General features: G+C 36.9%; 1 protein-coding gene and 1 pseudogene across 4 annotated transcripts; both read left to right on the top strand.

Moving 5' to 3' along the window:
* The first annotated feature begins 5,478 nt into the window (after positions 1–5,478).
* Positions 5,479–5,965, top strand: LOC124861174 (annotated as a pseudogene).
* A 5,599-nt stretch (positions 5,966–11,564) lies between these two features.
* LOC124861712 (gamma-glutamylaminecyclotransferase C-like) lies at positions 11,565–13,838 on the top strand. 4 transcript variants are annotated; one of them, XM_047355635.1, is made up of 3 exons: positions 11,565–11,847; positions 12,521–12,562; positions 12,755–13,838. In XM_047355635.1, exons 1-3 carry the CDS (start codon positions 11,779–11,781, stop codon positions 13,238–13,240), a joined length of 597 nt encoding a protein of 198 aa, XP_047211591.1. In that variant the 5' UTR covers positions 11,565–11,778; the 3' UTR covers positions 13,241–13,838. The 4 variants fall into 4 exon arrangements, with proteins under 4 accessions (XP_047211591.1, XP_047211592.1, XP_047211593.1 ...); XM_047355636.1 differs by lacking the exon at positions 12,521–12,562; XM_047355637.1 differs by lacking the exon at positions 12,521–12,562 and having other exon boundaries at positions 11,567–11,712.
* Positions 13,839–14,897: the final 1,059 nt, after the last annotated feature.

Raw genomic sequence — 14,897 nt, 5'->3', positions numbered from 1 at the left:
GAGCGTCCGACGCAGACGCCAACTTGTTCAAGGTTCCTTTGTGACTTCTGTTCCCGATCATTTTCGGGTAAAATGTTGACGTTTTGACAGTAAATATTACATTCACAGAAACAATTGCTAGATTACGTTTATCTGATGCTATGTTATGTTTTTACTTTTTGATTTTAACTTTGATTTTATTAATGTACTCTGCTGTAGAAAAGAAAATGTTTCTGATCATTAAATATTTATTAATTTCAAAGATAACCTGAGAGAATCCAAAAAAAGCAGTTTTCGCGACAATTCTTTGGTCTATTTGGGAAAAAGACTCTCCAAAACCAACCTTGCCCTTTGTGATAATGTAAACTCACCCTTGTTAAATCATGAATTAACCGAAAATACCTGTTTTTCTAATTAAATAAACAAATCACTGAAATAGAACCAGACAACATAAAGTAGGAAGATATCAGAAAGCATCACAATTATGCCCTAATCAAAAGAAATTAAAGAAGAGGAGAGAAACAAAGTCTTTGCCATTATAAGTCTGGAAAGGGTTACAAAGCCATCTTTAAAGCTGTGGGACTTCAATGAACCTGACTGGGAATCATTGCCCCAAGATCAACAACTCATCCAGGAGGTCACAAAAGAACCCAGAATAACATCTAAAGCTCCACAGATCTCACTTGCTAAGAGGTAAAAATGGCATCCATAGGTTCAAAGGTGAAAGCCATAGCTGACTAAAAAAAGAAAAACAACATAAATGCCTGTATAAAAAGTTTTATTTGTGTTTACAAGATTCTGCTAGTCACAGAGTAACAAAATGCTTTTAACACAGGCCAATTTATGTGGATTTCTGTCATTTCACTCTAACATTTGATGGCTTGTGAAATCAGTCACATAGGATCCTGGATAGATGCCTTCTTGGTCTGATTAAAGAAAACATCTAATTGAGCTGGATTTAATTGCCCTGATTAGATTGAAGTTTTAAACCCTTTTTACTCTGACAGAAGGAGGATTAATCTAATTGAAGGTGGTGATGCAAGATGCTGACCAATGTTTTTTTTTTTATAAAATCAGGGGACAAATAGAGGAACAGCAAGGAGGGTTAGAAGCAAAATGTTTATTAGATCTCAATGGGTTGGCAGGCTGAGTCAGTGGGTTGCTGTTAGATTTTCGATCAGACATCTTGATTTGGGGGAAAAAACGCAGATCCACCTTGGTTCCAACAATAAAACACTCTTTCACAGCTAAGAGGAGCACATCCAAAACAGGAAAGCTGGTCTTTGAGAGAGTTTAATCTTTGCAGGATCCATCTTCTGCACCATGCGTGACTTTTTTCACACAGCTCTAGTGTCACAGTAATGAGTCTATTTGGCTCTGGGTCTGGAAGAACTCCTGATGTCTTAAACCAAATTTAAAACCTGTTCCATAATTCTGCTTAATGTCCTCCTCTGCTGTAAGCGTATTAAAGTTGCATGGCCATATCTCATTTCTGTTAAGTGGATTTTAATGGAGCCAGCTGTGTAAATTGCAGATGCCTAATTGCAGAAAATTGCTTTGTTTTCTTGGTTTTATTTACAACCCACCTTCTGAGAACCACTTGTATTAATAGTTGGTGGGAAGATTTGTAGCCTATTAAGAAATCACTTGTTTGTCTTTTTATTGTGGCAAATGTTTTAGTTTTCATCCTATTCCGGCTATTTCCTGCTTTACAAATCAGTACTGAAGATGTAGCTATATTTATCATGAGTAAACTAAAGTCCCACAATCTATAGTCCTGTGAAAATATTTAGACACCCCATTCGTAGCATGTACCACCTATTACAAGTCTTCAAAGCAGCTCATCTGGGCTTTGATTAGGCCAAGAACCTTCCATTTCTTCATTTATAATCAGTTTTTGTGAAATTCCTAGTGTGTTTTGGTTGTTTGTCATGTTGCAAGGTCTAATTCTGCTTCAGATCATTTTCCCTCTGATACATGCAAGAATTCATGGTGGGTTTCCATGATGGTGAGATGGACAGGTACTGCTGCAGTGAAGCATTCTTAAACTACGATGCTTCCACCTCCAAGCTTCACAGTTGGTATGAGGTTCTTTTCCTGGAATGCTGGATTTGGTATGTATCAAACATGCTCTCTATTTTTTTGTCTAAAGAACATTATGCCAGAAGTCCTGGTCTTTGTCTGGCCATGGGTTTTTCTTAGAGAGCAAAAATTTCCTCCTTATACACCTCCCATGAGCGTTAAGCTTGTTAAGTCTCTTTCTGACTGTACAGACATGCATTTTCCTATCAACAGTAGCTAGAACCTACTACTGTAGGTCCGTTTATAAGATTTATGGTTTTTGGAGACTTCTTTTAGCATCTTGCAGTCTGCCTTTAAGGTGAACTTGCTTTGATAGCCAGACCTGGACATGTTAGCAGTTGTTTTAATTCTCCTCCACTTGTAGATCATTGTCTATACATGTGTATGGCTAAGTTTCAAATTCTTCTGAGTCCTCTTTAAATCTCTTACCAGACTCATAAGCTGCTACAATCTTCTCTCTGAAGGCCTCAGACAGATCTTTGGATCACACCATGGTGTTTATTCCCACTTCAGCAGTCAGGAGCACCAAACTAAATGGATGTATTTAATTTCCCTTTGGGATGAATAAAGTATTTTTGAATTGAATTGAATGAGGTTTAAACAGGGCAAACTGGGAGGCAGTTTGAATTTCTCATCAGAAATTGCATTTCTTTAATTTTACAATAACATTAAGTAGGTCTTCTCACTACTGGTTCTCTAAGTAAAATAAATACACAAACAACATGAAATCTAACAAACAAGAAGAAAAAATATTAACGTCACCTTATAAATAATATTTTTGGCAAAAACCTAATAGCTCAACTGAACATAAATTAATTAGTATAATAAAATCTTAATTAAATTAGGTAGTCGGATACATTTTATGGATAAATTAAGGTCAGTTTAGGCAGTGATTGTTCGGTTTTTCCCCAGTAATCACCATCATTAATACTAAAATGAATTTGTATCATTGGTTTCAAAAACGATTCATCAATACTGGCAACGAGACCAATACAGCGTCCTTTTTAAAGCGTGAAAATGACGTCAGAGCTGACGGCTGAGTTTTCTCCCCAGCTTCCTCTTGCCAAAGTCGCTTGTGCGCATATGTGAGCAGAGGCTGTAATTGCGTTACTCAAACCGGTTCTTCGCGTCCTGCAAGGTAACACCACTGCGCCGGTTTAGTTATTTCAGCTATAGATTCAGTGCGAAAATAAAGTTTTTGAATATAATAACTTACGTAGGCCGTGATGACTTCATTATAGAGCTGATAAAATAGGATTTGGTTGCTGATGTCAGTTTTATGACTCATTAAACCGGTCAGACAGCAGCAGATCACTCTCACTCTTTAATCCTCTGTCGCTTCTGGTCTTGTGTGATTATTTGAGACGTTATTAAATGTATAATTAAAGGTCTGCATGCTGCAATAACACAGCAACAAAACAAACGAAGGAGGGTCCTGCCCAGGGTGCCATTTAAGCAAGAACTGCCACTGGAATCTATTGTTAACGTAGAATAATTCTGTTCAAGTGTGACTTTACTTTTTCAGGTGAAGTTTTCATAGCAGGCCCCTTTCGATGTGGTCCTAAGCCAAGAAGACAGCCTTAAAATAACTGAGTTTTCACAAATTAAGTAAAGATTTCACAAATCAAAAACTGTGTTTTATTGAAAATGTAGTGAAGAAATAATAATTTAGTTTAAGGTTGACCATTTGTAGTATTTTAGATTTCTAACTACAGTGGATCAAAGATAATAGAGATGGTGAAAGCTGCAGAATAGCCATTTATTTAAGAGCTGAGTAGGAAGCACAAATCACATGCCAACTTCAGCGTCATTCTCTAGCCCACATGTAACCAGCCTAATTGATGTATTTTTAGAACTGGGCCCAGTCTTAAGCAGTCCATGAGCCCACAAAGGACCTAATTTACCCCTTTGCATCTTTAGAAATATAACCTTAAGCTTCATAAACAATTAAAAGAATATCTAAACTGTAAGAACACCTTATCAAGGTTTCAGTCTACTTTTGTATAGAGCCACAGTGCAGCAATAGCCATCCTCCAAAGTAATAAATACTTTTATTGAGACTTTAGACAGCAAGCTGCATTGTTTAGCGATTCTTATTGCTCCTTCCAAGGCTTTTGACACAGTGGATTGTGTAATACTAAGAACATCACAGTGTTTCTACAGGGGGTTATAAAGTTGTACGATTATTATTTTATTACTGTTTTTTGTTATGAAAAAAATGCACAGGTTAGAGACATTTATTTAATATAGTTCAGCCTTTGACAAAGTTTTTAATGTCCCCAAATAAATGTGTGTACGATATCCTTGTTGTTCGGAAAATTTAAATACAAACGTTTTTATGTTATACTCATCAAGCTTCTTTGTCATGGAAAATTCTAAGTTGAACGAGGTTTGGATTGAAAAACAGTATTTTAGTGTAGTTATAAAGCCTTCTATATACAATGCAGAAAGGAATTAAAGCTTGGCTCCTCAGATCTAAAAGTACTCTATTGACATACCAGAGCCAAAAAAACATCAACATTAGATGACAAAGTTAAATTTAAGTTATTTAAGTTATTAGGTAACTTATGTACAACCTACAGTCATTCTTTCTAATTCATCCATCTCTTCACTAATAATTATTATTATTTGAAAATGTTTTAAATTTTCTTTAATTGAAACCAATGGTGTTCCACAGGGATTACTATTGGGCCCCATTTATTTGATGTACACCAGCAATCCTGATTGTGAAGTAGCAAAAATAATGATTATAGCATTTACTTTTATGTTGATGGTATTGGTATTTACCATACTGGATGTGTAGCCCTTATCGCGCACCCTGTTAGCTCCATTAACCTCTTAAATTTACTGAGCACACTTTGTCCAGGATCTGATCCAACAACCCATCACTATAACATCCTTTCTTTTGCACTTTCCCTAATAGAAAAAAGTTTAGAAATTATAAATATTGTGTTGCAAAGAATATTTGATATTGAGGTGATCATCAACTTTAGTAAGTTCATACCAGAAGACAGGGAAATTGTTGTTTTTTGCAGCAACAGCCATCTCTTCGGCATTACAAGGTCAATTTAACTGGGCAATAACTCTGGATTTCCTAATAGTTTTACCTAATGTTTGCCACAACAGAGGGAAATTGCCTACTAGCCTACTGAGTCACAGGCATTTTTGTTAACAGTTTACAGTAAGGCCCAGCTTCTTAAAATCATCTTGATTAAAGTTCAACAGGCAGCTCACCAACTCCCTAATTTTAAAGTGCTTGAATTTTATGTCTTTTTTCAGAGTGTTTTTTCTAGATTTTTAACAATTTGTTATAATTTAATGTTGTTCAAACTGTTTTGTTCAGTTAAGTTGCTTCAGAACAAACCACAACCATATTGATTTTCCCACTCTTTCATTTCCCGGGTGCCTTCTTTCCTCATGCATCGCGTCTTTGTTTACGGCTCCCTAAAGAGGGCCCAGCCTAACTACCCTCAAATGATAAACAGTAATAATCGAAAGGCAGAGTTCCTCGCCACAGCTGTCACGTCCAGAAGTACCCACTGGTGATCGCTACCAAGTATAACATCCCCTTCCTCCTTAACCTCCCTGGGCAAGGCAACAGAGTCCACAAGGAGATCTACAAAGTAGAAAAAAAGATGCTGGAATACCTAGACTGGTTTGAGAATATCCCTACCATGTACCAACGAACGTGGAGCTGGAAATCAACAAGTTGACAGAGATGGCCAGAGAGGAGGAGAAGCTATCGCCTGGAAGCATTATGGAGGTATTTGTGTACAGCACCACAACCTACCAGCCAGACTGGCCATCGCTGCCCACATACGAGAGCTACAACTCCAGTGGAGATCACGGTCTGAGGTTTGTACTGTCAGAAGACCGAAACTGGGCTTCAGTGCAATTATGTTAATAATTTCTACCACCATGGAAATAAGCACAATGATACAGCGGGTAAAAGAAGTACTAAACACGGCAATATTTTACTAATTTAAATATTTCTAGTGGGCGATTTAAACAAAATGCACACCAGATGTGGGCAACAGCAAAAGTAATGCACACATTAAAATAAAGCAAAACAAATTTCTCCATATATTATGTGTTATGAAATAGATTTGAGTACATGATAAAAATAATGTGTAAAAAGGCCCAGAAAGCCAAGAAACAAGCTAAAGTCTGTCTGTATTTAGAAGGCCTTCCTGGTGCTAGGTGTAAATCCATATCAGCTCCTTTAATATTAACTGATGGCCTATACAAAGGTTACTCATGACCAATGTTTTGCACAGAGTGGTACTATTGGAAAAGCAATAAGATCTTTACAAAAATCTCATACTGTTGCAAAACATACTAGTGCCAATGATTACAGCTGTATTTCTAAACTTTTAAAAGTTCCAATGAGCACTGTTGTAGTCATACTCTGGAAGTGGGAAAAGAATACTTTCACCATAAACCCTCCACGCCCAAGTTCTTATCTTAAGATCTCTGACAGAGGAGTCAAAATCAGAAGAGTTGTCCATGAGTCAAGGACTAAATGACCTGGAAGTAGTTTTTCCAAAGAAAATAATAAGTAAGGCACTCAGCTGTGATGGCCTGTATATGGACTTACTGCACAATACTCCACTGCTGAAGAAAAAGCATGTTGAAGCTTGTTTAACGTTTAACATTTGGACAAACCAGTGAAATACTGAAAGAGTAGTTTTTCGTCATTTGAGACTAAAGCTGAACACCTTGGATTTCATTTCATACTCCATGTTTGGAGGAATGAATGAATACCTTTGCAATGAATGCGACTATGTTCTCCATAAGCAGTTGATTTACAACTTTGCGGAAAGGCTTTTCCACAAAGTATTTAATACTTTTCTGTAAGTGTGGTCTGTACTCATCTCCTGTGACATTTCCATTTTATATCCGTAACTTTGTGGACTAATTTGCTTTGATTTCTTTGTATGTGTGGATTTACTTGGGTTGTTCTGATGTGAAGGTTATTTCAGTGGCCCCATTAACGATATTTAAACTGAGATTAATACTTATTTTACCTCCTGTGCACTCGTGATTCCATGCAGTGAACCTCATGTTGCCTTTAAATCCAGAGAAAACAGATTAAGTATTCTAGCAGATAGAGACAAAGTAATCTTAAAAGTTGAAAATGTATAACTGATAAAAGTGTATATTTTTTATTTCAAATCTCATGCATGGCAATAAACTCAGATTGAGATTTTTTATGCTGGTGTAATGACTTTTCTACAGCACTTTACAAAAGTCTTGAGTCATACATAGTTTCTTTGTTTTTTAATTTAAATAAATCATATTATCTCACAAAGTTTGGTTTATCATTCATTCAGAAGGCTTTGTTCAAATCTTTTTTAAATGTTTTTATCTTCTCGAAGTTTTTCTTAGCTTTCTGAACCATTTTCTGAGGAACAATCAACTGGAAGCAATACAGACGGAAGAATCTGTACTGAATAAGTTGAAGGGATGTATTAATATTTCTGTGAGCTGGAGATCCAGCAGTCCGTCACATAGGCATAGAATTTGTTCCTGCTTCTCAAACTGCATCTATAAAAACAGCTGGAATAAAATTACATACTACCTATGCACCAACAAGAGGATTTCCCCAAAGCTCAGATTTTGGTATTAATTTGAAGGTTTGCACTGTTATCATTCATGTTTTCTTGTCTTTATTTACTCCATTCGGAGACGATGCACTGTAGGAAATATTTAATTGGTATTTGGAAAATCTGAGCGTCTTGTTTTGTCTTTAGCATTAATATTTTTGAGCAAGTTCAATTAAATCTTTGCTCCTGAAAGGAGAGGCGTGTTGTATTGCAGATAGGCGAAGGCAGATGAACACTTTTTTTAACAGTTTTGTGGATTAAATTTTCTAACAAAAAAACTTCCTAACAATCAGTTTGGAATGCTAAATCTTCGGAACAACACAAGGTGTTCCTCACTTTTTAACCACAGTTTTGTCTTTCATTTTAACTCAGTAGTAAACAGCACCACAAAGATTTTACTCAAAAGTCAATCTGAGCACAGCCGTTCATGAGCAGCATTGTTAGATCAAGATTTTTTTCTAGAACAAGAAGATACTGTAACAGGGTAGGATCGAGGAGGAGGAGGTGGAAAGGAGAAGATGACAGATTCATCAGTAAAGATATTTTGTGGACCCCAGAAGGGGACATCTGGTGAAGCAAGTGGTGCAGCGGAACACCTTCATCCACCTGCAAACCAAAACAAAATCAATATTTTCACTTGGCTTCCAGGGTTCTTACTAAGTTTTAAGTTTTAGCATCAGATTTTCCAAATTTTCAAGCAATTTACGTCCTTTTGTTAAAATATGAACAGTAACTCTATGTGGGATTTTTCTGGAAGTGGAAGGCAGAGAGGGGGAGGACAGACGAATGGACAGAGGGATCTATGGCTGGACAGACAGAAAGATGGACAGACAAATGGCTCAATCAATGAATAGTAAATGGCTGAACTTATATAGTCATACTGACCATTCAAATCAACACATATACCCATCACCACTATCAATGCTCATTGGAAGTATGTCCAAAGGCACATTGACATGTGGTGGAGGTAGCTGAAATCAAACTAGCAACTTTTCAATTAAAAGACAACTACTATCCCTGTGGATGGGTGGAAGTTTCACCAATTTGTTTAGTAGAAAACAAATCTAAACAAAGTGCTTTCTTAGCTCCTGCATTACCTTTTTATTCCTGTAGATGTCAGTAAAACACCTTCCCTCAGCTGATGCCAATTAAAACTTAGTTAAATCAAGTTTAATTAACTTTAAAGCAAGTCAGAGTGAAAAATCCTCATTTGGAAATAATGTAGAAGAGATAAAGTGAGGATCAGCTGAGGTCTGAAACAAACATCTTAATAAGGAACCAAGTGAGTGTCTGGATCTGTTATTGTCATAAATTATGCAAAGGTCCATTTCTTCTACTGGGTGAAAATGACGTCAATGTCATTTCAGCTGATAGAGCATTAAGATGTTGCCTTTGGTTGGCTATGGAGGCTGCGGGGCTGAAAAGAGACAAGGCCTGCTATGTTGGATATAAGGTCTACATGAATTGAAAAGAAATTAAAGTCGAATGAAGACCTACAACACAAACAAGGGTAAAATTAGTACATAACTGTGTTTATAGGTAAGAAAAGTGCTTTTTTAATGTAGATAAGGCAATTAGTGCAGTGATTTGTGCAAATAAGCAGGAGTAAAAAGAGAGTTTGTGCTTTTGATTGGTTGATTGAGTGATTTTATTGCAGACTCATGGTCCACATTACATAAAAGAACGGACAATAATGACTAAAAGAAACGTATGATAAGAATATAAAACAATCTATAAAATAGGCAAAAATCAAAATTGCTTATAAGAAATCAAGGTATACACAGACACCTCAACCAGTGCTTCCTGAGACTGGATGGGTAACGAGAACTACTCTCCGTCGAGTCTAAAAATATACTGTTACCAGAATCATCCAGTCGTTCTCTAAAAGTGAACTTTCTTAAAAGTGATTTAAGGGTGCAAACACCCACAGCTACAAACATCTGACTGGCACTTCCCCCTCTGGGCATCCCACCAATGATTCTCATTGCATCGTTGTATGCAACATGCAGCTTCTTCAAGCTACATTAGCTGTAAGATGCCCACAGGGGGGCAGTAAATAGTGGTGTGCAATAAGCTGTAAACAAAGATACTTTTACTGAAGATAAACTTTCGTGCAATGGTATTAGCCTGCACACAAAGCTTACACCTTTGTCTGTATATATCATCATCATTCATTTGATCAGTCGTTAAATGACTGAGGTATTTCACCTTTTTTGCACCTCCAGAACATTCTTGGACAGTTTAAAAACAGGGAAATTTAGCTGTTTATCCTGCTTGGTTCTACATATCAAAATAGCACTTTTAGCAGCATTGTACTGTATTTCATTTTGCACACTGTATTCAGTACAGACATTAAATAGTTGCTGTAACCAGCACTACTTGGACTGAATACTTCCAGGTCATCGGCATACATAAGATGGTTTATCAATGTTTCACCTAGCATACATCCAGTATAACAGGCTTTCAGCTGTATGGACAGATCATTAACATATAAATAAAATAAAATAAAATAAAACTGGAGATTAAATCCCACCTTGTCTGACACCATTGCTATCTCCTAAGGGGGCAGAAGTACTGCTTCCCCATTTAACCTGCATCCTCTGATGAGCTTACCAGTAAGAGAGAACCTTCACAATATATCCAGGAATGGTGCTTCGCCGATGTCAGGATCATCATCATATGGTCCATGTTTTATACTGTTGAACAATGCACAATAATGCTGTCTCCATAGTGCAGCAATATTGTCTGCCCCCGAAACTCCTTCAACCGTTGATGGTAGAGATGGTTTACAGTTATTAAGAGCATTCACCTCTTTCCAAAAATCTGTGACATTTTACACAGCATTTTCCTGGCCAAAGAATCTGCTCTCATCAATTGCTCATTTTTAGATATAAAGTGAATAGCGTACTTATATCTGGCATTCGCACATTTCTTATGTTCAAATTCAGGCCCTTGCTTGGGTCTTCCAGCCATGTCCCAACAGTTATAAGCTACACGAGCTTCATCCTGGTATATGGCGACGTGTTCTTTCCAGCCAGGTCTGATGTTTGGTTTCTTGTGCTTATTATGTCTAGCAAAGGGTTCACCACTTTTATACAGAGTAGCCACTATATTATCATACATAGAGCAAAGTTCCTGGTTATGCTCGGCATCTTTACACTTGACATCCTTGCACAAAATAGTTTCTTTAGGTAAATAAATGTTGTTCAGATGTGTATCTGTATCATTATAATAAGCAAGGTCGTCATCTTTACTAAATACAGACCTGCCTAATTTTACACTGGAAATACTGTTAGCAATGATATATTTCCAGTTGTTGCAGGGAGCTGTTCCACATTTACATTAAAACCAGAAGGTATATGGTCTGACACAGCTACCCCATATTGCTGCATGCCCATCCGCTGTACGAATGATGTTGGCAGGCAGTAACATTTTCACAAAAATCGCTTCAGTGTTTAGCAAACCAAGAATTACTGTCTGTGAGGTCAACATTAAAATCACCCACAACATATATACTGTAAATATAATTATCTTGGATAAATGCATTAATAAATGCCAGCCTGCTAAAATATTCCTCCTTATTTTCAGAATATTCAAAGGGAGTATAAACATTAAGAATAACAAAACCATTGAGTTTTTCTAGGTCTAACTTTCCTTACTTTGTTTATTCAAATTTTGAATGTCAATTTCAATTCTATGTGTCAATGAAAGGAGTGTTAGAACTGTAATATGATTGGCTGGTGGGTGGTTCATGTACCTATGAAAGGAGTGTTAGAACTGTAATATGATTGGCTGGTGGGTGGTTCATGTACCTATGAAAGGAGTGTTAGAACTGTAATATGATTGGCTGGTGGGTGGTTCATGTACCTACACTATCAAGCTGCGCGCGCAGGGACAGGGCCGAGCGCGAGGACGTAGAGGCGGAGCAGGAGAGTTGAGCGCGTGCCAGAACACGAATTGATTATATGAGATTTAAATTGACACCACAAATTACTGTTTGTTCATATGGATATACTGGCTCACATCAGCCTCACTGCGCGCTCAGGTTGGTGGGACAAATAAAAGGCCACATTATCTCCCCAGCTTCCGCTAACCGGAGGCCCTTGTGCGCATGTGTGAGTTTATAGACTTGCGATTTCTCTACATGAAAACTCATAAACGGTTCTTCACGACCTGCAAGGTAATACCGCTCCGCCCGTTTAGTTTTACTGTGATTTTTAGCTATAGGGGCTGTGCGAAAATAAAATTATTGAATATAATGAATTACAGAGGCCGTCATAGAGCTGTTAAAATAGGTTTTGGTTGCTGACGTCAGTTTTATGGCACATGAAAGCGGTCAGACAGTCGCAGGTCGCTGACCTCTTAAGACGTTAACATATGTATAATTAAAGGTCTGCACACTGCAATAACACAGTGGCAATAACAATGTTCAGCTGGTGTTCACATAGCAAAAAAAAACTGAAATATTAGGAGTGTATTTGCAACAAATGTGTTTTGATTGCCTCAGTTCCGTGTCACTTGGCTCCAGACTAACATTTAATCCGCTCTAGGGCGGGGACTGCAGGGTTTCTGGAGGAGGTTTGTTAATGTATTGCTGCTTATTTTATAAGAAAGGAACTGGCTACATGCTTGTGTTCCAGTAAATGAACCCCAAATGGAGACTTATATTTATAATTTTTTTAATTGAATCATTCAATTGTTTTAAATGCTTTAATTATGCTTCAAACAACTTGCTAGGTATTCCTCAACAATACCATGGCAAGAAAAACAAGTGGGCTATGTTTTATATAAGGTCAAATGTAAAATTATTTTTGCAATTTTGGCTGATCTCGCTTTTTTTTTTTTACTTTCAGAACTTTGGGATTGATCTCTCCAATATTACTCAGTGTGTGAAGGTAGAAAGAAATTCTTCTAGCAACCTTTCTGCAGCCGACGGTGTTGCGCAGAGATTACTACTTGGATCACATTAATTTGATATATTCCAGCAATCCTGATTGTGAAGCAGCAAAAATAATAATTAGAGTATTTACTTTTATGCAGATAATACTGATACTTACTGTATTGCTATATTCTTTTTTATTTCCCAGGTATTTTCTATCTTCATGCATCGCGTCTTTGTTTACGGCTCCCTAAAGAGGGCCCAGCCTAACTACTCTTACATGATAGACAGCAATAATGGTAAGGCAGAGTTCCTCGCCACAGCTGTCACCGTCCAGAAGTACCCACTGGTGATCGCTACCAAGTATAACATCCCCTTCCTCCTTAACCTCCCTGGGCAAGGCAACAGAGTCCACGGGGAGATCTACAAAGTAGACAAAAAGATGTTGGCATACCTGGACTGGTTTGAGAAGGTCCCCACCATGTACCAACGAACTGTAGTGGAGCTGGAAATCAATGAGTGGGCAGGCAGGACGGGACAAGAGGAGAAGGTATTGCCTGGAAGCATCACAGAGGCGTTTGTGTACAGCACCACAACCTACCAGCCGGACTGGCCCTCAATGCCCACGTACGAGAGCTATGACTCCAATGGAGATCACGGTCTGAAGTTTGTACTGAGAGAAGACCGAAAATGAAGTCTGCAGCAGTGATTGTATGTAGTTATCCTCACATTGCTTTAAATCTAGAAAAAAAAGGGCCTCAAATATTCCAACAGATGGACAGAAAGTATTCCTGAATCTGAAAATGTGTGTAAAAAACTCTAATTGAGTAACTGGTGTGTTTTTAATTAAAATCTCCTGCAAGGCATTAAACTCAGAGTAGGATTTTCCAAAAATGATGTCAATACTTTTCTACAAGACTAAGCAAAAGGATGGCTTCAAAGAAATCAGGTAATCTTTAAAAAATGTTCCTGAACATTTGTACAGAAGTTTTTTTTTTCTCTTCCTTAACATTTTTTTTTCTGTTTTTCCTTTTTTTCATTTGCTAACATTTCTGTCATCAAAGTTGTAACGTGGCTGTAAAAATAAAAAACTATTTTTGTCATGGACACTGTCAAAAATGTATCTTAGCACCAGCAAGGTGATTCCCTAAAAGCTATACTTTTATTTTTTATTTTTTATAGAGAATCATGAGATTAGGAGAGTAAAGCATATTTGCTTTTATTTGTCATGTTCTTATTGTTTTGATTTTGACACTTAGACTCAATGCACTTTAATAAAAACTTCTAGGAAATTAAACATCACCTCAACCCAGCATAAACAGACCCCTTGTCCACTTGAATCCACATAACATATTTCTGGTTCTAAACCAATGACACCTTTGGGATTTCGCCATTTGAATTATGCATATTACAGATTGGTTTCTTATCATTCAATGACATCGAAGTATTGACTCTTAACTTGATATGAGTGAGCTTCATGCATCAGACAAGACAAGCATGTCTCTAAAACTGGAGAAGGGGAGGATTAAGTAGCCAATTTCCACCAAAAATAGAAATTTATTGTCATGGTAACCCAATCAAATTGTTTTTCCAGTGATATTTGAACAAATTTTGGAAATATTTTTTTATCATTGAAACATATTCTAAATTCTGATTTTGCACTTATTTTATCTATAATGTTTTTATAGTATGAAGTCTCATACCTACTTGAACTGCTCATAAACGGAGAGTTATTTGAACTTGAGTGCCTGTATTCAGGAAATGAGAACGAGAATAAGATAGACGGTAAGTTGAGAAGTTCAGGACGTAAGGTCTCTGCCTTGAGTCCGCAGACACACAAATATGTCTACATTTGTTTTCCTCCTATCTTACTTTACCTAAATGTGTGATTTTATTACTTTTCATACATTTTCAGATTTCTCAGAAGGATTACCAGCAAAAGCCAAATATTATTAGTACATGAAGATTTGGACTAAAGCTGTTTTTACACCAATGACCAGAGATTTTTAAATTTCTTAGAAGGATTGTACTGCAACAATTTCATACCAGTGACAGCCAAACATTATTAGTATTTAAAAAGTTTGGACTAAAAATGTTTTATACCAGTGACCCAGCTTATTTGAATGATGGGACCACAACTGCCTCATACCAGCGACCTCAAGGATTAATATTATAATTTTTCTTCTAGCACAGGATGAATTCCTTACCACAGAGGACTTAATGATCTAATTACCTCTATTAGAAAGATTGAATTAAAACCAGCTCTTACCAGTAAACTCCCAAGATTTATTAATGTCATTTGATTTGTTTTTCTGTATCATTGTAATGTTTTTCCTCATGTACAGCGCTTT

The sequence above is a fragment of the Girardinichthys multiradiatus genome, chromosome 24, assembly GCF_021462225.1.
Source record: "Girardinichthys multiradiatus isolate DD_20200921_A chromosome 24, DD_fGirMul_XY1, whole genome shotgun sequence".
In the NCBI taxonomy this organism is placed as follows: domain Eukaryota; kingdom Metazoa; phylum Chordata; class Actinopteri; order Cyprinodontiformes; family Goodeidae; genus Girardinichthys; species Girardinichthys multiradiatus.
The sequence above is the reverse complement of the archived record's forward strand: the minus strand, read 5'-3'. Positions and strand labels throughout refer to the sequence as shown.